The sequence below is a fragment of the Andrographis paniculata genome, unplaced genomic scaffold (assembly GCF_009805555.1).
Source record: "Andrographis paniculata isolate CXL003 unplaced genomic scaffold, ASM980555v1 Contig54END, whole genome shotgun sequence".
Classification (NCBI taxonomy): Eukaryota; Viridiplantae; Streptophyta; class Magnoliopsida; order Lamiales; family Acanthaceae; genus Andrographis; species Andrographis paniculata.
The window spans coordinates 3,976,926-3,997,559 of record NW_026137589.1 but is presented as its reverse complement, the minus strand read 5'-3'; the positions used below and the strand labels follow the sequence as shown (position 1 = coordinate 3,997,559).

General features: G+C 32.6%; 4 protein-coding genes across 4 annotated transcripts; 2 read left to right on the top strand and 2 right to left on the bottom strand.

Moving 5' to 3' along the window:
* Positions 1-5,141: 5,141 nt before the first annotated feature.
* On the bottom strand, positions 5,142-6,664 carry LOC127255750 (CBL-interacting serine/threonine-protein kinase 5-like). Its single transcript, XM_051281465.1, has one exon. The coding sequence runs from the start codon at positions 6,654-6,656 to the stop codon at positions 5,289-5,291; it is 1,368 nt and encodes a 455-aa protein (XP_051137422.1). The 5' UTR covers positions 6,657-6,664; the 3' UTR covers positions 5,142-5,288.
* A 2,352-nt stretch (positions 6,665-9,016) lies between these two features.
* LOC127255607 (F-box only protein 13) lies at positions 9,017-10,929 on the top strand. Its single transcript, XM_051281232.1, has one exon. The coding sequence runs from the start codon at positions 9,367-9,369 to the stop codon at positions 10,639-10,641; it is 1,275 nt and encodes a 424-aa protein (XP_051137189.1). The 5' UTR covers positions 9,017-9,366; the 3' UTR covers positions 10,642-10,929.
* Positions 10,791-13,696, bottom strand: LOC127255606 (3-ketoacyl-CoA synthase 10-like). The gene is made up of 3 exons (XM_051281231.1): positions 13,209-13,696; positions 12,471-13,096; positions 10,791-11,462 (listed from the first exon to the last, which is right to left on the bottom strand). The coding sequence occupies exons 1-3, from the start codon at positions 13,593-13,595 to the stop codon at positions 10,892-10,894; spliced, it is 1,584 nt and encodes a 527-aa protein (XP_051137188.1). The 5' UTR covers positions 13,596-13,696; the 3' UTR covers positions 10,791-10,891.
* Positions 13,697-19,490: 5,794 nt separating this feature from the next.
* On the top strand, positions 19,491-20,151 carry LOC127255944 (ethylene-responsive transcription factor ERF017-like). The gene has a single exon (XM_051281743.1). It carries the CDS (start codon positions 19,536-19,538, stop codon positions 20,109-20,111), a length of 576 nt encoding a protein of 191 aa, XP_051137700.1. The 5' UTR covers positions 19,491-19,535; the 3' UTR covers positions 20,112-20,151.
* Positions 20,152-20,634: the final 483 nt, after the last annotated feature.

Genomic DNA, 20,634 nt, shown 5'->3' with positions numbered 1-20,634 from the left:
TATAATATGTTTATATATAATTAATATGGGTAGGTTTATTTGTAAGATTTTGATTTTGAATTTTGATTTTGAACAGTAAAATTTTGAATTGAAATAGTTGTTTGATTTCATATAAATATATATATATTGATGTGATGCTTTGAATGTAAAAATTAATTTTAGTGCAATATAATAAATAAAAATAGATATTTAATTTAATTTTTTTATAGAAAAAAATAATTAAAAATAATAAAATCGAAAATCAGATCCAACTAAGAAACACACCCTATGTTATTTTGCACATTTTTTGTTGTGCCAAGAGTATATAATTTTAATTACCAAGTATTTATTCTTTTTATTTTTTAAGTGGACTAAATCTGAGTATAGTCATATATTTTAATGATTGTTCTCATTATATTTTTCAATTTTTATTTACTTATATATTTTCATTGTTTTTATTAAATATAAATTTCTATATAGAAAACAACAAAAATAACATTCAAAAAAAATATATCATATCAAATAATCAATATTTTTATCATTTTCTAAACTTCAAATATCTATGGTGGGCCAAAATATATTATAATGGATCGAAAAATTAGTGAACAAGGAATGACAGAATGATAATCGTGGCTGCTTGACTTTTAGTCAAGCCACTTTCATTTACTTCAATAATTTTATATTTAAATTACAACAACTAATTATTAATATTTTTTTATACTTATTTATCATCTTATATCCACTTTATTATATAATTATATTTAAAAGTAAAAAAAGAAATTGATATTTACCCTATTATATCTAGACTATTATTAAATACTAATATTTGTTAATAGGCATGCAAAAAGTGTGATGTTTATTTTCAAAAGTATCGATTTTGTAGAAAAATATTTAGATATTTTTAAATGATTATTTTATAATTAAAAAATTCAAAATAAAAATAAGTACTATAATTTGTGAGTTGACGAAAATAATATATTATAATAAAAGTAATTACATACTAATACAAAATACTTTTAATTTTTACATAAAATACAAAATATCAATACATATACAATAAATCAATAATTTTTACATAAAATATAAGATACTAAAATATCAAAATTATTTTACATATTTTTATTTATTAAGAAAATATTACTACTTACATCCCAAAAGAGAAGTATTATTGGATTTTATTTTTTTAAATCTTTAAATATTAATTATTATATTAATACGTAGTATAATTCAAAAGAAAATAACAAAAAAATACATTTATTAGTCTCTTAAAATACAAATACAATAATACTTTTTCCGTCTACTACTAAACTTCTCATTTTCTATTTTAGTATGTCCAAATAAAAACTTATCAATTCTTTTTTTTAGAAAAAATAATTTTTAGCTAAATACCAAAATAATTCTATTTACTTTTTATTTTTCACATTATTTTTTAAAAATATAATAGATATTACATTACTTTTAATATTACATATTCTATAAAATATATATTTTTTTTAATCTGCATGCAAAAATCAAATAAAAAAATTACTATCGAACAAAGAGAGTATTTGTTAAATAAATTATACAAAATATAAAAATATTTTTAAAATTAATTACAATATCACAAAAAAAAAAAAAAAAAAAAAAAAACAATATTGTCCTTGTTATTTATTCCAGAAATACAAAAGAATAAGTAAGAATCATTATTTGAGGGAATCATTCCAAATTAGATAAGGTCGGAGATGATTGATCTTTTGGTAAAGTGACGTCACTACATGACGTAGTAGTGTGTGACGTCACGACATGATGTACACTTTGTGGAAATTAATCTCCTCTCCTGTCACCATTAATCAATTTGTGTGTCAATAAGTTCACACTCCCACCTGTCTTAGGTTTAGGATATATACTCTCTCCGTCCCATTCAATTTATTTTTTTTACATAAATATTTTTTAATATTAGTATTATATTAAATTTGTGTAATATTGTAAGTTGAAAGAATATTTATTATATTAGATGGATTGTATAATTAATAAATTAGAAAATTGTAACTTTATTTTAGGACGAACGAAAATAAAAAATTGTAATTTTCAATGTGAACAGATGAGCTATTTTGTTAGAAACACAAAAACAATTGTCCTTTTCTCTCACAAGTCATTTTTGTAATTGTTTTTAAACAATATATTTGTGTCCAAAAGTCCAATAAATAATCTTGGAATATATGTCGACCGTGGAAAAATAATTGCATACATTTGGACTAACAAAGCACACAAATATATATAAAATGACCTTACTTGATTTCAATTAATACAATATTGAATAAAATAATTCAGTACCATAACAACACTGATGTATAATTTATACAAGATTATTCAAAAAATTAAAGGGTGTTTTTTTCAGGTTTTGAATTTTTTAGTAGTAAAATTTTGAATTTTTAGATTATTATTTGATAACATATTAATAAATATTAATGTAATATTTTGAATACTATATAAAAAATAAAAATTTAATTTGTTATTTTTAAATATATATATATATTTTTTTGGTTTAATTGAGTAGTAAAAATTCCTAAAAATATGGGAACAAACATAATAAAAAGTAAACAAATTTAATATCACAATGCTTAAATAGAATGAAGTGTGCGTGTGGGGAAAGTTGAATGAAAATCGATAAATACAAAAGATGCTTTGAATTTTGAATTAACCCGCAATAAGTTTAAATATATATACTCCCTCCGTCATCCAATTGTCTAAGAAAAATATGTAAGAATAGAATTTATTTTTTTTTTGGTAAAAAAATGTGGTATTTTTTTTACTAAAAAAGGAAACGGAAATAAATTTGGATAACAACAAAAAAGAAAAGTAAGAATAGATTTGAATGACGAAGGAATAGTATTGTTTCTATCATAAAATTTGTTTATTTTTAATTTAGAATATCATATATTTATATAATTTTTTGTATTTATATTTTTGTGTTTTCTTCCATGACTTTTAATATATGCTCAAATTTTACTTTTTCTTACCCACATATTTTTTAGATATCTATTTTAGATTATTTTTCTATTTTAATCTGTTCACTCAAATTATCTTATTATTTTTAAATAAAATTATATTTCACATAAATATAAGAGTATTTTTACTTTATAATTACATTATTACTTTTATATAAAAAAAAAAGAAAAGAAAAATAAAGACAAAATTGTCTTTATATATTCTTTTTATACTACACTTCAATGAAATATTAATGTACTAAAATTTTTATGCAAAAAATAGATGAAAAATAATGAATAAACGATGAATCTGTAGTATGATCGTGGTTGTTATATGCGAGACATAATTTGAATATTATGAGATGAGGATTACGAAACTTTAAAAATAATATATTCTAATTTTAATATAATAAATAAATTTTATATTAAAAATATAAACACAAAACAAACACACCTGAATGCTTCAAAAAACGGAATAAAATAAAAAAATTGATAGTTTATTTATAAAAGAGCGAATAAGTATTTAATTTTGCGTGTTTAAGGCTCTATGTATTTACTATTCATTTAAAATATTATATTAAAAAAATAATTTTAATACAAAATCTTATATCCAACTATTATTTATATTACATCAATATCTATTTTAATTTTTAAAGTTTTAAATCACCTAAAACTTCACATTCTTACCTAAATAAAGCTTAAAATATTCGTAGGTACACACAATTTTATTTTAGCAAATTTTGTGATGATGGGTTAATATATATGTAATATTTGAATAGAATTGTTCAATACAAAACTCACAATTCATTAAATATTTATCTAATAAAAATTATTATTATTTAATTTGTATGATTTTCGATAAAAATACAATTATAATGCCTTAATTTCAAATCAAGGAGTTTGAGAATAAAATTTGATACAAAGAAAGGTTTAACACATTGCTATTTGCTAAACTCAAATTCAATTATTAAAAAACTAAAATTTCAATTTAATGATGGTTATATGATATTGATTCCAACAGTATTGTTACATGTAATACAAAAAAAAAAAAAAACTACTTATATGAAGAACATTTTGAATCATATAAAAGCTCATTTATTAAATAATATTGTTGGTTTAAGACTCATTTAATCGAACAACAAACAAATAACAATACAAAAAATTTATCCAGACAGATCATTCAAACATAAAGATAAGACCATCAACACACATAAATTAGGGGTAGCAATTTGGATCGGTCCGACCCGATTTCGAAGTGGATCATACAGGGTTGGCCCGATTTCGAACCGATCAGATAAACAATTTAAAAGACTTCACCATTAAACTATATCTATTTTTTTTTTTTTTATAATATTTCATTAGTTAATATATATAAACATATTAAATATTAATTTTAAATAATCGAACCGGGCTAGGCACGGTCCGATCTTCATAGGTCTGGACACGGTCCAATGTTTTGGCGGGCCGGGCAAGACACACCTCGAAAAAATTTGGACCTATTTTTAGAGGTTCAAATACAATTTTTTCGTGTCGAGTTCGGGTCGCATTTTAATTTAAGATCGTGCTTACAAAATTGCAAATATACATTTCACATCTCTTGTCTTGCTTCCAGAATCTTCTCAACCAACTCTCTTAACTAATATTTTTATTAATATAACATTTTTTTTTTTTTACTGAAATAACAGTGCAATATACAATATACAGCATACACAGTAGATAAAATAACCATAAATAATTTATTCAAATTAAAATAACAATATTTCTAATTAATGACTATAAAATAATGATATATATAAACTTAACACAAATAATGAAAGTTGAAAATAACTAAAAAATATATATAATTTATTACAATAAAACGAAATGATAAAATTCTAAAAGATAAGAATACAATTCAATTTAGAACAAGATACTCATACAAGATTAAAACATTATGGTTCATTTGGTTTACATTTTAAATCAAAATCACCGTTAGTCAATCTATACAATTATATAAATATATATATATATATATTTATTTATTTATTTATATAGATATCAAATAGATTATATTTTTAGAAACCATACATAAATATATTTCAAAAATATATAGTGACCCTATTATAGTATTGGGTCGGGGTGCCCTCTTAGCCTAGTCTAGGGCCAGCCCTGACCATATCCATTCTCATATTCAATCAAATTCACATTTCACCACAAAATATTAAGTATACATAATAATAATGATAATAATAATAAAAATAAAAATACCCACAAACAAATGAGTATAAACCCAATAAAAATTACTAGTAAAAAATTTACAGTAAAAAAATAGTAAGTGTAGTACATAACGATTACACACAAAAGTCAACTCATTTGACTTTGACTTTGTCGAAGTGGACTTTCCCCTTGCCAAGTCCACACCACATCCCTCAAAGAAGGTCTCATCTCCTCCTCCCGAAACTTGACGTACTCCAGCGTGTCGCCGGAAAATTTCGAGAACTCCACCACCGTCACCTCCGGCGCCACCTTGAAAACCTCCGCCGTCACCGACAGCCGCCCCTTCCGCCCCTCCGACGAGCCCAACATCCGCAGCTTGAAATCCTTCACCTTCGCAACCCTAAACCCTAATTTCCTTCCCGCCATTTCCATCTTCGCCATGATCACCCTCGCCGAGCACCTCGACGTGAAGGTCGACGCCGCCGCCTTGACGCGGCGGTCGCCGGAGTCCTCGAACATGCTGGAAAGGTCGAACCCCGTCGACACGGAGGAGATGAACTGGAAAGCGTTCAGAAACGCCGGCGACGACGGCGACTTCCGGAAGTTGGTTTCGCCGGCGCCGGCGAGTTTATCGTCCTCGTCGAACTTATCAAAAAGGGATTCCTGTAACGAAAACGCGTTCGGGCTTTTGAACCCTTTCCGGAACCACCCGACCCGCATTATACCGGGTATGGAGATCCGTTTGCCTGGATCCGGTACCAGAAGCTTCGAGATCAGGCGGCGGGCCTCGCCGGAAAACCACGGCGGAAACCGATAGTCGGCTTTGTAGATCTTTTTATACATGGCGAGGAGGTTTCCGTCCTGGAAGGGGAGGAATCCGGCGAGGAGGACGTACAAAACGACGCCGCACGACCAGATGTCCGCCTTGGCTCCATCGTAGCCGCCTCTCATTTTCAGAACCTCCGGCGGGATGTAAGCCGGCGTACCGCACTGTGTATGGAGAAGTCGTTCTGCTCCGGCGCCGCCGGCGCCGTCGCGGAGGGCGGAGAGTCCGAAATCGGAGACTTTGAGATTCCCGTCTTCGTCGAGGAGGAGATTCTCCGGCTTGAGGTCGCGGTGGAAGACGCCGCGGCTATGGCAGAAATCGACGGCGCTGATCAGCTGCTGGAAGTAGCGGCGGGCGGCGTCCTCTTTCAGGCGGCCGCGCTCGACGGCGGCGAAGAGCTCGCCGCCGCGGACGTATTCCATGACGAAGAAGATCTTGAATTTTGTGGCCATGACTTCCTTGAGCTCGACGACGTTGGGATGGCGGACGAGGCGCATTACAGAGATCTCGCGCTTGATCTGCTCCATCATCCTCTCGCTCTGGATAACCTCGGCCTTCTTGATAACCTTAATCGCCACGAATTCGTTGGTTACCAGGTGTCGGCCATGGAAAACCTTCGCGAAGGTTCCTTTACCCAGAAGCCTCCCCATTTCGTATTTCCCGAACACGATCTTCTTCTTCTCCGCCATGGCTGATCTTTGAGTTCGTCTGAATCAGTTCTTACCAATATGCCATTATTTATAACAAATTAATTTTAAGCTATTGGATTCGTAAATACATAAAATAATCTGAATTGGAATTTGATCTTGTCAGCAATATTGCAACATTCTAACGCAATGTTGGTGTAAATTAATAAATTATATTATCTGCATATACATTTGTGTATTAAAATAGAAGGGATGACACGTAAGGCAGTACGTGGGTCACCACTAACACAAATTAATTAATTAATTAAATGGTCTAGTAAATATATGTAACTGTATAAATAAATATGGACTTTGTCACCCTGAAAATGCAAACGTGGAATTACACGAAGCTGACATAAATCCGAGTCATGTAAAGTATATTAAATTGAATAGAAATACTATTTGTATTTCATGGAATATGCATGCACTTCATTACAAGTGTCTTTTATTTGTTACACCAACAACATTAGTACATTATAAATCTTTTACATATGTGATGGACCCGTGGGTTATGAGGTAATCCAGATGCTGACACCAGATTTGATCGGTTAAATAAATAAATACATATATATATATTATATATATTGTATTTAAAAATACAAACCAAAAATTCAAAAACATGACCTTATCGGAATATACTCTATTTACGGAAGGGGATCACCGGCCCCCTCGGATATAGTATATATATACATATATAGTATGTACTCCCTCATTCCTTAATCAAAGGAGCCTCTAAAATTTTATAATAGATTAAAAAATAATAGTATTTGAATTTTTTTTTTTGATATTTTTGCCCTTTGATTTATGTATAAAGTAATTGTATATTTGTAATTTAAGTAAAAATTAATGATATTTTTGGTATTAGTTTATGATTATTTTTTTTCTAAAGTAAAAAAAAAAATACTTTAAAATGAGACGTACGAAAATGATAAAAAATATTTTGAATTAAGACAAAGTGAATGTATACTATGCATATAGTGTATAATGTATGTATAGTATATATATACATATATATATATGTGTATATATGTATTTATGCGGGAGGGGCAGGGTCGGGCTGGACGGGATCCCCTCCTATTTACATATATACTGATAAATTATAATATTTTGCCCTGAATAAAAAAATCGGTATAAATTAGTGCTAAAAGAATAATTTCGAGTATATTAGAGCTTTAGGTCTTAAGTTTGAGTAAGACTATTTATATCATCTAACAACATCAAAATTATAAATCACTACTTTAATTTATGCCTTAATATATTTCATTTTTGTAATGTCATTTGATCCTTGAAAATCATCCATCAAGTCAGAAGTTCCAAATTCGAATACTCATTTGAATTTTCCTTTTTCTTTTGTTAATTTTTTTGAGTTCAAAGCACTTTTGGAAGTTATTTGTACTATTCATCAATTAATAATAATTGTTTAAAAAATATTACATTAAATATGTATGTATTTAGTAAAGAAGATAGCTCAAAATACTCCTAGTATAGATAGGCCTAAATTTGTAAACTATGCATATGGATTTTGTCCCAATTGTCTTGTTAAGTGGACATCACAAAATCAAGGCCCATAGATTTATCTTCAAAATTTAGCCCAGTCCAGTCCAGACCCAATTTATATTTTTTGAATAAACTAAGCTCATATCGATTAAATTATATAAAAAGAATTGTAGTAGTATATAATACTAATAAAAAAAAGAAAGAAAAAACCCAATAAAGGAAAAGAGCAGAGCCACACGTGACGTGATGGATGTATTAAATTAGTTAATTAAATAATAAATTATAGATAAAAATCAACTTCATTTGTAACTGCATGAAGAGCCAAAACCCACTTTTGTATGGGTACAAGGAGGATGATTTGATCGATAAATAATAATGATAGTACAAGAAAAGACCGTAATTGGTGGCTTTTCCTCTTTTTTACTAATTTTTATCACCACCCACTAAACAGCATCCAAAGCCCATTTTTGTGTCAACAAAAGTCAGCCTATACATACATATATATATATATATAGCCAGCTTGCATTGGATTCTCAACATTGACTTTCTCAGCCTAAGTTATACTATTAGCTTATAGATTAGATTTTATTCCTCAATCTCAATTGGGGAATTCTTGCCTTTCACTTTGATCCCTCTATATATTCCTTCCTGCCTGAGTTTTTCTTCGTTAAGAAATCGATCTCAACTGTGCTGATCTAATGTAATCTGTAATACTATAATCTAATGTCATGTAAATAATCCTATCGTTGTAGTAATTTCTTGGCACATTAATTAAATCAAAAGTTGTAATGGGAAACCGAGAAAAGTAAACATAGGGTCCCTCTACTCTAACCCTTTTTGTCGTAAAAGTCAGCATTGCGCCGTGATCTATATATACACATATATAGATATAGAGAGAGAAAGAGAGAAAGAGAGAAGACCCTCTCTCTCTCTCTTCAGCTCAGCTCAGCTCCTACTACGGTTGCCTTTTCGGCTTTTGCTTTTTTCTCGTCGTCCACCCGTGACACATTCTTAATCATTTTCTTTGTCAATGCCCAACCTTTTGCTTTACTCAATCTTCGTCAACCCTAGCTACCTGCTAATTCATGTCTTCCATTCTATCTCTATAAATAATCCTTAAATTCTTACCTAGCTTCTCATCGGTCTTTAATATTTTCTTAATTGCCTCTTGGGGATTTTCGATTTCATTACTTTCTTGATTCTTGATTTCTTACCAATGGAGGTTCAGGTTGCAGGTAACAATGGCCGCAAGAGGAGAGCTTGTCAAATGATGGAGACGTGTCGATTCCCGCTCGACGACCTGAATCAGGACCTTCTTGAAAGGGTTCTTGCCTGGCTGCCCACGGCGGCGTTTTCGCGCCTCAAATCTGTCTGCAAGAGATGGAAATCGGCTGCGGATTCCGCCGCTTTCCGCCGGGCCTGCTCGCAGGTGCCCCGCCGGGATCCGTGGTTTCTGATGGTGGATGCTCGGTCGGATATGGATTTCCGGCGATCGGCGGTGTTTGACTCGTCGGAGAATGGATGGAAGACGATCGATCTCGCGCCCCTGCTCCGGCAGGGGTGCGAGAATCGGAAACCCGACGCCGGAGATTTCATCCCCGTCGCAGCTTCCGGCGGCCTGATTTGCTTCCGCGCCGCCGACGGCGATTTCCTCGTCGCCAATCCCGTCGACGCCGCCGCCGCCTCGCGGCGAATCGGTTATCCTTTTCCCGAATCTCCGGTTCGGGCCATCGCCATGGTTACGCAATCCGAGGGCTTCGAGCTCGTCACAGTCTCCGGCGAGCTTCCGAATCTGAAATTCCGGCGGTACAATTCGGAGAGGGATGAATGGGCGCCGGAAACCGCCCTCACACAGAAGAGCTCCGCCGCCGGCGAAGCAAGCGACGAGTGCACACAGACACAGTACTTCCTGACAAAATCCGGCAACGTCGTCTCCGCCGATATCCAGAGAAGCGCCGCCAAGCAGTACTCGTCGGTCCTCACCGTCAAAGACGGCGACGAGATTCTCTCCTTCATCAGCTCCTCCGGCACGATCATCTCCTGCAATCTGAACCACAAATCCTTCTCCGAGCACCCGCGGCTGCTCCCGGTCTTCTCGGAATATTCGATCGACCTGGTCGAGTCCGGCGGCGAAATGTACGTCGTCTTGCTGTCGGAGTTTCTGGAGAGCTCCAGCCTTCGGGTGTGGCGTTGGGACGACGGCGTCGGGTTCTGGCGTCAGGTGGCGGCGATGCCGCCATGGATGTCCCACAAGCTGCACGGCAAGAAAGCCGACATAAATTGCGGCGGCGCCGCCGCCGGGGAGATGCTTGTTTGCTTGAATTCCGGCGAGGTTTGCAGCTATGTAATGTGCAATTTGGAGACAAATGATTGGACAGAATTGGAAGAATTTTCTTGTGATGGTAAAATTAGGGATTTTGTTTGTGGGGTTCCGTTTGAGCCCAGAATTGAAGCCTCTGTTTGGGGCAATAACGATAATAGTAAGAATTAATTAGGTTGAAGAAATCAAAGATTTGATCCATTAGATCAGAGCCCTCTCTCTGTTTGTATTTTCTTGAAGATTTTGATTGTTTGTTTTGTGAGAGCTTTGTGGATTCATCAATGGCGAACAGTGCAATTTAATTTTAATGGTCCTGTAAGTAACAACAGTATATAATCTGGATACTTAATCAAATGGGGATAGAAATTAATTGAAATCCAAACAGCCAGTAACATAAATACGATGATCCCCAAAACCTCAATTAAGCCTGAAAACGATGATCAGCAACAGGGTACCTATCGATGCAGTCAAGCCACGGGTTCCGGGCGGGTTTCCGGATCTTGCCCGTGGACTTCCAGACGACACTGTTGCACTTGAAACCCGACCCGAATGCCAGCTGCCAGACCCGGTCTCCGCGGTGGATCTTCTCCTTGGCTTCCAGATACGCCAGCTCGTACCAGATGCTGCTGCTGGAGGTGTTGCCGAACCGGTGGAGGGCGGCGCGTGAGGCTTCCAGGTTCTCGTCGCTCAGCTTCAGGTTCCTCTGCAGCTCGTCCAGGACCGTCTTGCTCGCCGCGTGAACGCAGAAATGCTCGAAGGCGAGCTTGTAGTCCGGAATGTATGGCTTCTCCGGCTGCGATGATTTGCTGCCGCCGCGGCGGAGGATCTTCCAGACCAGGGCGGCGAAGAAGATGAGCTGCTCGGAAAAGGGGAGGACGAGGGGGCCTAGTGTGATGATGTTGGTCTTGATCGCATCCCCACCGATTTCGAACAGATCTTTGCTGATTTTGATTCCCTTTAACTTCTCGTTGTCTTCTTCCTGATATATGCTCCTGTTCAAGAAATTTTAAACATATTGAAGGGATTGTTGATGTATTTAAGATATTGAGATTAAATTTAGTTATGTGTATTGGTTATATATATGATATTGATTTGGAGAAATTGATACTGATTTTTTTTAAAATAACAATGATCAAAAGTCCAAATACCAATTGTCCAAAGTGCAAATAGAGCATGTACTATCTATTTATATTTAAAATGTCTGTAAGGTAGAAATATGATATTTATTGTATAGGAGTATATCACATATTCACATGTCTATGCTACGTTGGTACGGTCACACCACTATGACCAAATAAGCATATATATGATATATGTAAACATCGTATATTGTATATTTCGTTCGTCTGTTTTTAAAGATCATATTTACTTTTTGCGTTATTATATTTAATATTAAAAATATTTATATAATTGTTTTGTACAAATTTTCTTCTATTAGTATTATAAGACACCCTATTTTTGCAATTTTTTTCGAGGCTCTTAGAGCTGTAAGAAGGTAATATATCATATCATATTTATAATACAACATATGTTATAATATAATTGAGTATATTATATCTTATCACACATCATATATTGTATTACTATTTATCTTTGTGACACCTGATCCAATTAAATAAGTACGGTGCTGATGTGACCAGATCAGCATAGAATCCGAAATAATATATAATAATACAATAGCAGCTCAACTTTATGTGTTGATTTGTTGTTGTTATTGATTAGATCCGATCAGTACATTAACCACAAAAATTTGAATTATATTAACCTAATAAATGGTGTATTTCTTATAGTAGCATCATTTGTTATTTCACTGTGCCTAAATTTTAAATTTAGAATGGTAACTTCCTAATTAGTTTAGATTAGGTTTGATTAATTTATATTATATTGGGATATATATCTATTAAATTATTAGATTAATTCATTATTATTTAAGTTAATCTCAATTTCTATCATGCTTGCTTATTTAAAGAAGACGAGATGTGAATTGTGATGAAGAATACCTGAAACTCCGGTCGTCAGCGCCTTTGTGGGTCCGGACGATATGCTCGAGCCTGTACTTTGCACGGCGGTAGTCGCGGCGGCGGTTGGAGAGCAGCACGGCGGAGCAGCCCATCCGGAAGTAGCAATTGGTGATGAGCATCGAACGGTCCTTCCCCGGGTACCAATTGTAGCCGACCATCTCCGTGCTCACCACGACGGCGTAGCTGTTAGGGTTTCCCTGCAACATGTCCCGCGCTAAATCGAGGGCGATTACACCGGCGCTGCACCCCATCCCCCCCAAATTGAAGCTCAGAATGTTCCCCCTCATCTTGTACCGGTTGATCACCATCGCCGACAACGACGGCGTCGGATTGAACAGGCTGCAATTCACGACGAGCACTCCGATGTCCTTCGGCCGGACTCGAGACACCTCGAAGAGCTCGTCCAGCGCGCCGAAGATCACCGTCGAAGCTTCCGCCCGACCTTCTTTCATCGTCGCCGTGTTCTCCGGCGACGCAATTGATTTGGGGACGTAGGCTTCGTCTCCGATGCCGGAGGTTTGCAGAATCCGGCGCTGGAATTCCAGGCTTTCTTCGTCGAACTTGCCGGAATTCCGGGCAAGCTCAATGAACTGCTCTTTCGTTACCTGCATACATCAGATCAGCCGGCCGGCCGCCGCATAAAATGATCAAATCGAGCTAACAAATTAAAATTGAAGATAGATATGTATATATTTGTATATATATATATATATATACTTTCAGATCGTCACCCGGTTTGTAGCAAGCGAAGTCAAGAAGATAGATCGACGGCGGGCGGGACATCAAGTAAACGGCAACGGTGAAAACAAGCAGCGCAAGGAAGGCGACGACGGTGGCGAGATCGTAGGCGGCGGTGCTCTCCCAGATCCTCCGCCAGACCTCCTCCCGGCTGAAGCTGCCGACCTCCGCCCCAAAAACGAGAAGAATGACGGGGATTGTGGCGAGATAGACGCCATGGTTGATCAGGTAATGGTACCCCAACTTAACGTACTTCAAATTGACCGACTGCACGAAGTCCGGCAGCCTCCGGCGCACCCTGACGGAGAAAGTCATGGGGCCACGGTTAACGATTTCGGTGGAGAGCAGATCTTGCTCGGCCGCCATGGCTGTAGAAATGAATCAATCTCGATTGGAGATGGAAACGGATGGGATCGAGGAGAATTTATTGGGGGAAATGGGATTAGCTGCTAGCTAGGGTTGGGAGGATTGTGGTGAGGAAGAATTAATGGAGAAGGTGCAGCTGTGCTGTGCAGTTGGGTGGCCTCCACACTCTCATAAATTCCGGCATTAATGGCAAGTAGTTCGACCTTCATCAACTTGCTTGCAGGGACACTTCTGTATATATCTTTATGATTTGTGTTGAGGTTAATTTCCAAAATTAGGGTTTCTGAATTTCAGAATTAGGGACGGCGATCGATATGGATAGGGTCGGGTATTCAAATTAAATTTCAATTAATTTTACTTGATCTAGATTTGGATCCGACCCGATTAGCGTTATAAACCGTACCATGAAATGTACTTCTCTCTTTCTATTATCATTTGCAATTCTATTTTATCGACAGTTCTAAATGTATTTTTTTTAAAAAAAAAAAAAAAAAAACAATTTATATATTTTTTAAATTTTTGTAACTATGTGTGACTTTGTTGACTGATGTTATATCTATTGTTCTTTTTTTTTTTTTTCCTAATTCATTAAATTAAATTAAATTAAATTTATCATAGCTAGCCGCCTCATGTTCACATGTTTATTTAATGCTACAAAATAAGTTCGTTCTAACTGTATATTTCGATTAAGATATTTCAAATCCTTTCTTTTTAAAATTGTTGGGGAAATATGAATTCGATGTTTTGAAAATGAGATTGATGTCTATACTACTTCAATTAATTAAATTAAATTAAATTAAATTAAAATGTTTTGCTCACTTTATATTTAAATATAATATATACGAGTTTAGAGATAATTGGTACACGTAATAAGAATAGCAAATAATTAAGTTTTAATTATTATTATTATTATTTTTTCTCGATGACGAGGAACTAGCCGCTGCTATCCGAAAATCTGCACTGGGTGATCTGAGGCATCGTCGGGAGTTTAAACTCATGACCTCACGATTACAAGTCCAACCCCTACACCACCAAGTCATCCCTTGCCGGACCTCAATCCAAATTATTTTGCACATAGGTTTTGTTTGTTTAAATACTATTTTGATGTAATATTTATATAAAAAATAATAATATATTTTTATTAAAAATAATGTAATATTAATTTTAATTTTAAATTACAAAACAACAAATTATAATAATCCCTTCGTCCCATAACAAAATATTCATTTTTCTATTTTAGTCCGTCCCATAACAAAGTATCAATTTCTTTTTTTTAAGTAACTTTACTATCTACCTAACATTACAAATAACCTTACAACTTACAATATATTACACAAATACCATTACCTTTATATCACACGATACTAATAAGATTATTTTAATCATTTCCACTTTATTCCTACTATATCCCAATATAATACTAATATTTTTAAAACTACGTACAAAAAATAAATGAATACTTCTTTTTGAAACGGATGGAGTATTATACAACAATAAATTGTGTATAATTTCATATAGTACTTATCATTTTATTTTTATTTTTATTTTTTATGCTCTCATAATAATTTAAAAATGACAGTAGATCCTCGGCTGACTCAACATATATTACACATGCTATAGCATATTTTATAGCAAAATATATATATTTTTATTATAATATAATATATATTGTGTTATATAAAAATATATTATATTTTTATTATATATGATAACGTCTCAATCATGGGAAACATTTTTAAACTTCTCAAATAATAATAATATTAATTATTATTATTATATAAATAATTTCTCAATCACTTTTTTTTCTTTTTTTTTTTTTTCAGTAATTGGTCGTTTTCCCTAAGGCTTCTTCAGACGGTGTATATATTCACCCTTTAGTTTTATTTATTTCAGTAAAATATATAGGGTGTTTTAAGGATTTTTACGATTCATAAAAAAAAAAAATTTAAATAATATTAAATAAAATTTTTATTTTGTTTTTTATATTATATTAAAAATTAATTTTATATTCAAATTATTATATCAATACTTATTTATATTACATTATATACATAATTATTTAAATTTAAAATTTTTACTATTCAAAATAGATGTCACGATTTTCTAAATATATTATTTTTAAAAAAAATACAATATAAATAAATATTAACACAATATATATAATATATATACTTTATTCATTCAAAAAAGTCAACAATTCAATACAAAATATTTTTATTACCATATAATTTTTCATATATAAGGGAAGAATAGATTCATTAAAAAACACAATATCACAATCTGATTTAAAAATAATTATTTATATTATATAATAATTAATTTTACTGATACATTTCTTAATTATTTAATAAATATAAATTTTCTTATTTATAAGAAACTCAGACATATAAGGTTAGATGGACAAAGTATATATTTTTACTGATTCATTTTAAAATTTCTAAATATTCTACTTATTAATTTTATGAAATTATTGTATTACATAGCCAACTTGTAGAATGAATGCACACTGGTTTATAGAATTAAATAATTGATCAACTGTCCAATCACAAAAAAGAAACAAAAAAAAAAAAGAAAAAAAAAAGTAAAATTTGATCAACTGCACTGTAATACTCCCTTCGTCTCATGTAATATGGGTGTATTACTAGACACGGAAATTTAGGTAAAGTATAATTAGTAAGTAATTAAGAAATGTATTAGTAAAAATAATTATAGATTAATATTAAGATAAGTAAATAGTTTAATTAAAATTAAGAAAATTATAAAATTTAAAATTTAAAATGCGATTAAAGTGCATAATTATAGTTCCAAAAATAAAAAGAACAAATTATGTGGGACGGACGAAAATAGAAAATAGAGACAAATTATGTGGGACGGAAAGAGTATTAAGGTGAATGCTAAACAAGTAGATTTATACATGCATGTTACATGTTCCATGTAAAATATAAAAATGGCATATATTTTTTTATTATAAATAATACATATTGTATGTAATAAAGACATGTGATGTTTATTTATAATTATTATAGCGTATTATATAAAAGTATATCATGTGTGAAAATTAACTATTGTATATGTTATGTGAGATTATATTATATGCTGCTAATTTATGTATTTTATTTATATTATATTAATATAAATAATATATTATCAATAATAATATTACTTGACTGTTTAACAGTATATTACATATTGTTTAACACCGTGCTTACAAAATTTAGCCTTGTAAGTGATGTCTTCGTACATTGATCATTGTCACAAAATTAGTCAAAGAATTTAATCACGCAATCCAAACATAATAATTTCTAAACAATTTAATAATTAGATACTAAAAATTCAAATATTATAAATTTAAAATAAATCTCATAATTCTGTAACATGCATGCATTGTAGTTAGGAAATAAATAGCCACGTAGACATAAATACTACGCGGATATGAGCCAAAGAGATGGACACGTGGCACTTTCCCAATTAAATGCTCCACACAGCACAGCTCATAATATACTCTCTCCCCGTCCCAAATACTATGTCCACATTGCCGGTTCTATTCGTTCCACATATTATATCACTTTTATTTTTTGAAAATGATTACACACTTTAATCTTATTTAAAATTTTTTAATTTAATTTTTTTTTTAATTTTAATTAAACTAATTAGTTATTTAATCTTAATTTATAATTATTTATATTATAGGATAATTATTTTCACTAATACATTCTTAATTATTGCTAATTATACCCCTCCTAAAATACCATGTCTACAGTGTAGTAGCCACGATATCTGGGACGGATTGGAGTATTAGATTGTATATATATTCTTTAATGATAATTGCCCTCAACTCCATATCTCGAAATTCTAATTCTACAAAGCGATTGTAGCAATTGGAATTAATTAAAAGAAACAATTAGTATATTTAAATAACAGATCAATATATATTATTTAAAACAAACAAAATATAAATAAATATATATATATATATAATACAGTTAGAATGAAACAATAACACATGGGATGGGATCATGTGAAGTGACAGAAGAAATACCAGAAAACATTAATATATAAGCTGGCATAATAAATCATCCTCAGCTACCTTCTTGTCTCTAAAAGTTATAAGGCTCTATTTCAATATAAATTTTCTATGTTTTGAAATTTTAATTAAAAATAGTAAACTATTTGATATTCCGTAATTAATATATATATATATATTTAGTAATTGTACTATCTACCTAATATTATAAATACTCTTACAATTTACAATATTATTACTTTTATATCACACTGTACTAATAAGATTATTTTATTTATTTCTACTTTATTCTTATTATATTTCAATATAACACTGATATTTCTAAAACTACGTGCAAAAAGCAAATGGATATTTACTTATGGGACGGAGAGATTATCATTTATTTATAAAAAGTAAATTATTTAATACAAAATATTATTTTTTATATTACTAATACAATTTTTTGTATCACACAGAAAAAATCAATTCCTCTGAGAGGCTGAATGAAAATTGATAAGCACACCTTAACCACTAGCAGATATTAATGTTAGGTCCAAAAATTAATGGCCCAGACAATAAATTTTAGCCTCAAAATGATTGCCGGTTTGATTTAACTATTTTCAAGATATATAATATTTTATAAAATAAACTAATATGTCTTTTGAAAAAAATTAATTTAAAAAATTATATAATAAAAATAAAATAAAATCAAACTTACACTAAAAAGGGCCCAATAATGGAAAGGATGAGGCTAAAGGGATTTTCAGACAAGCAACAAATGGACACAATTGTACATTTAAATTCAATGCAATAGGCTAATGGGCTCCATGGGCCAGATCATGATATGTACTAGGTAGTTGGGTTTATCAAATTATTATTATTTTTTAAAAACCCTTCACTATGGAGTTGTTACTATTTTTTAGGGTGTGTTTGTTTGGGAGATCGGATTGGATTTACATTGTTTATTCAATTTTTTTCTTTCAAAAATATTAAATCAAATATCTATTTTTCATTTTTTATATTATACTAAAAATCAATTTTACATTCAAAACAAAACATCAGATCAACACCTATTTATATCACATCGTACAACTATTCAAATTCAAAATTTTTACTATTCAAATCTCAACTCAAAATCCAAACCCCAAACAAAAAATTACATGATCTCATATATATTACATTCAATTTATTATTTTTTTAAAAACATAAATCTAAACTTAAAAAAATAATAATAATAATTAATCAAGTAAACAAACCCTTGCACCAAAAGATTTTAGGTCATTAATTTGTGGCTTGTTCTGCCTTTGTCGATCGACCGAGCATTTCTCGAATGGCTTACCTAATGTGACTTTTCCACTTGATCTGAAAATTTAGTTAATACATACTCGAAAAATAGCAGTGGCGAATAATTGAACAATAGTAATAAACCTATAATCATTGCCAATTGGACACCCCAAGTGTTACAAATTAGGGTTCATAGATATATTGTCTGAAGATTTTACAAATCCTAAATCAAATCAAGTAAAAAAAAATAAATTATTGTGATTTCCATGGCTACCGTCCATGAAAACAAATAAAATAAAATAATAAAATACAAAATGAAGAAGTTGGTATTTTCCACCAAAATCGTTACATATATATATATATATTTCCAGCTATACGTTCCCACGGAATTTTGTACACAAAACTTACGCTTATTTGAACAATATTCTCCTTTCCATTGATTCAACGCGTTCCATCATCAGATTCCAGATAGATCCTCTCTCAGAATTAATTTAATTTAATTTAATACACTATCTACCTATACGTACATACATATATATATATATATCTGACACGTTCATTCCTCGGATCAGACACAGGCGTTTTTCTGCAAACGAAAAAAAAAAAAAAAAAACAGTTTATCCACAAAAAGCACGACACGTGTCGCCATAAGAATGGTTAAGACAGCGCCGGCGGGGACTGTGAGTGACGTCATCAAGTACAAGGGTGTCAGGTTGCGGAAATGGGGGAAATACGTGTCGGAGATTCGGCTCCCCAACAGCCGCGACCGTATATGGCTCGGCTCCTACGCCACGGCTGAGCAGGCGGCGCGTGCGTTCGACGCCGCATTGTACTGCCTCCGCGGCGCCGAGGCCAAGTTCAATTTCCCCGGCGACCCGCCCAACATCGCCGGCGGGCAGGGGCTCGCGCCGCCCGAGATTCGGGCGGCGGCGCAGGCGTACGCGGAAGGGTTCCCGGAGGCGGGGAGTGATAATCAGCCGCCGGAGGAGGAGGAGGAAGATCGGTCGGAATCGCCGTCGGCGGCGGTCGACCTGAACGATTGGTCGTTTCTCGACGCGCTGGATTCCGGCGGGGAAATTAATTCCGACATGTTCGCCGGAATCGATCATTATTTCCACGAACCATTCGATGATGACCTCTGCATTTTGCCGCATTACATTGGTAATGACGTCGCCGGCGACGACGACGACGATGACGGCGGTGATGGTCAATCACTATGGATGTTTTGAGTTGGAAATTAATTATTATAATTTTTTATTTAAATTTATATTTAGGGTACGTAAGTTCTTAAAAATGCTGGATAAATCCCGACAGATTTTGTTCTGATTAGTGTGATTGCATTAATTAAGCAATTAATAAATTAGTTAGTTTGTTAGTTATGAATCAAAGGGGGTGTGTGATGAGTCATGGATCTCACATTTTGACGTAAATTAGTATAACATTATTAATAATAGTTAACGTGCGCCGCCGCCGCCGCGTATTCTAGTATTGTCCTACAGTGACTAGTCAGCGTTGACGGGTCACACATTATTTCCATTTTGGGACTGGTTAGGATTAATGAATGTGCACTGCCATGATTAATGCTAATCCAACATTACATATAGGCGCATTAATTAAGTTAATACAATATATGATATTTATATAACACATGGTAATAATTGTGTTTTTTTTTTTACTTCACTCTCCATTAATTTCCGAGTCAATGCACTGATCAACTCCAAGAATTGCACTATATTAGTAAATACATACGCG

What these genes read in the sequence shown, in the direction of transcription:
- LOC127255944 (XM_051281743.1), top strand. Translation starts at nt 19,536, where the DNA reads ATGGTTAAGACAGCGCCGGCGGGGACTGTGAGTGACGTCATCAAGTAC.
- LOC127255607 (XM_051281232.1), top strand. Translation starts at nt 9,367, where the DNA reads ATGGAGGTTCAGGTTGCAGGTAACAATGGCCGCAAGAGGAGAGCTTGT.
- LOC127255750 (XM_051281465.1), bottom strand. Translation starts at nt 6,656, where the DNA reads ATGGCGGAGAAGAAGAAGATCGTGTTCGGGAAATACGAAATGGGGAGG.
- LOC127255606 (XM_051281231.1), bottom strand. Translation starts at nt 13,595, where the DNA reads ATGGCGGCCGAGCAAGATCTGCTCTCCACCGAAATCGTTAACCGTGGC. An exon ending in AACCGGGTGACGATCTGAAA is followed by an intron (nt 13,097 to 13,208) that starts GTATATATATAT and finishes TGATGTATGCAG; the next exon opens with GTAACGAAAGAGCAGTTCAT. An exon ending in GCTGACGACCGGAGTTTCAG is followed by an intron (nt 11,463 to 12,470) that starts GTATTCTTCATC and finishes TTTCTTGAACAG; the next exon opens with GAGCATATATCAGGAAGAAG.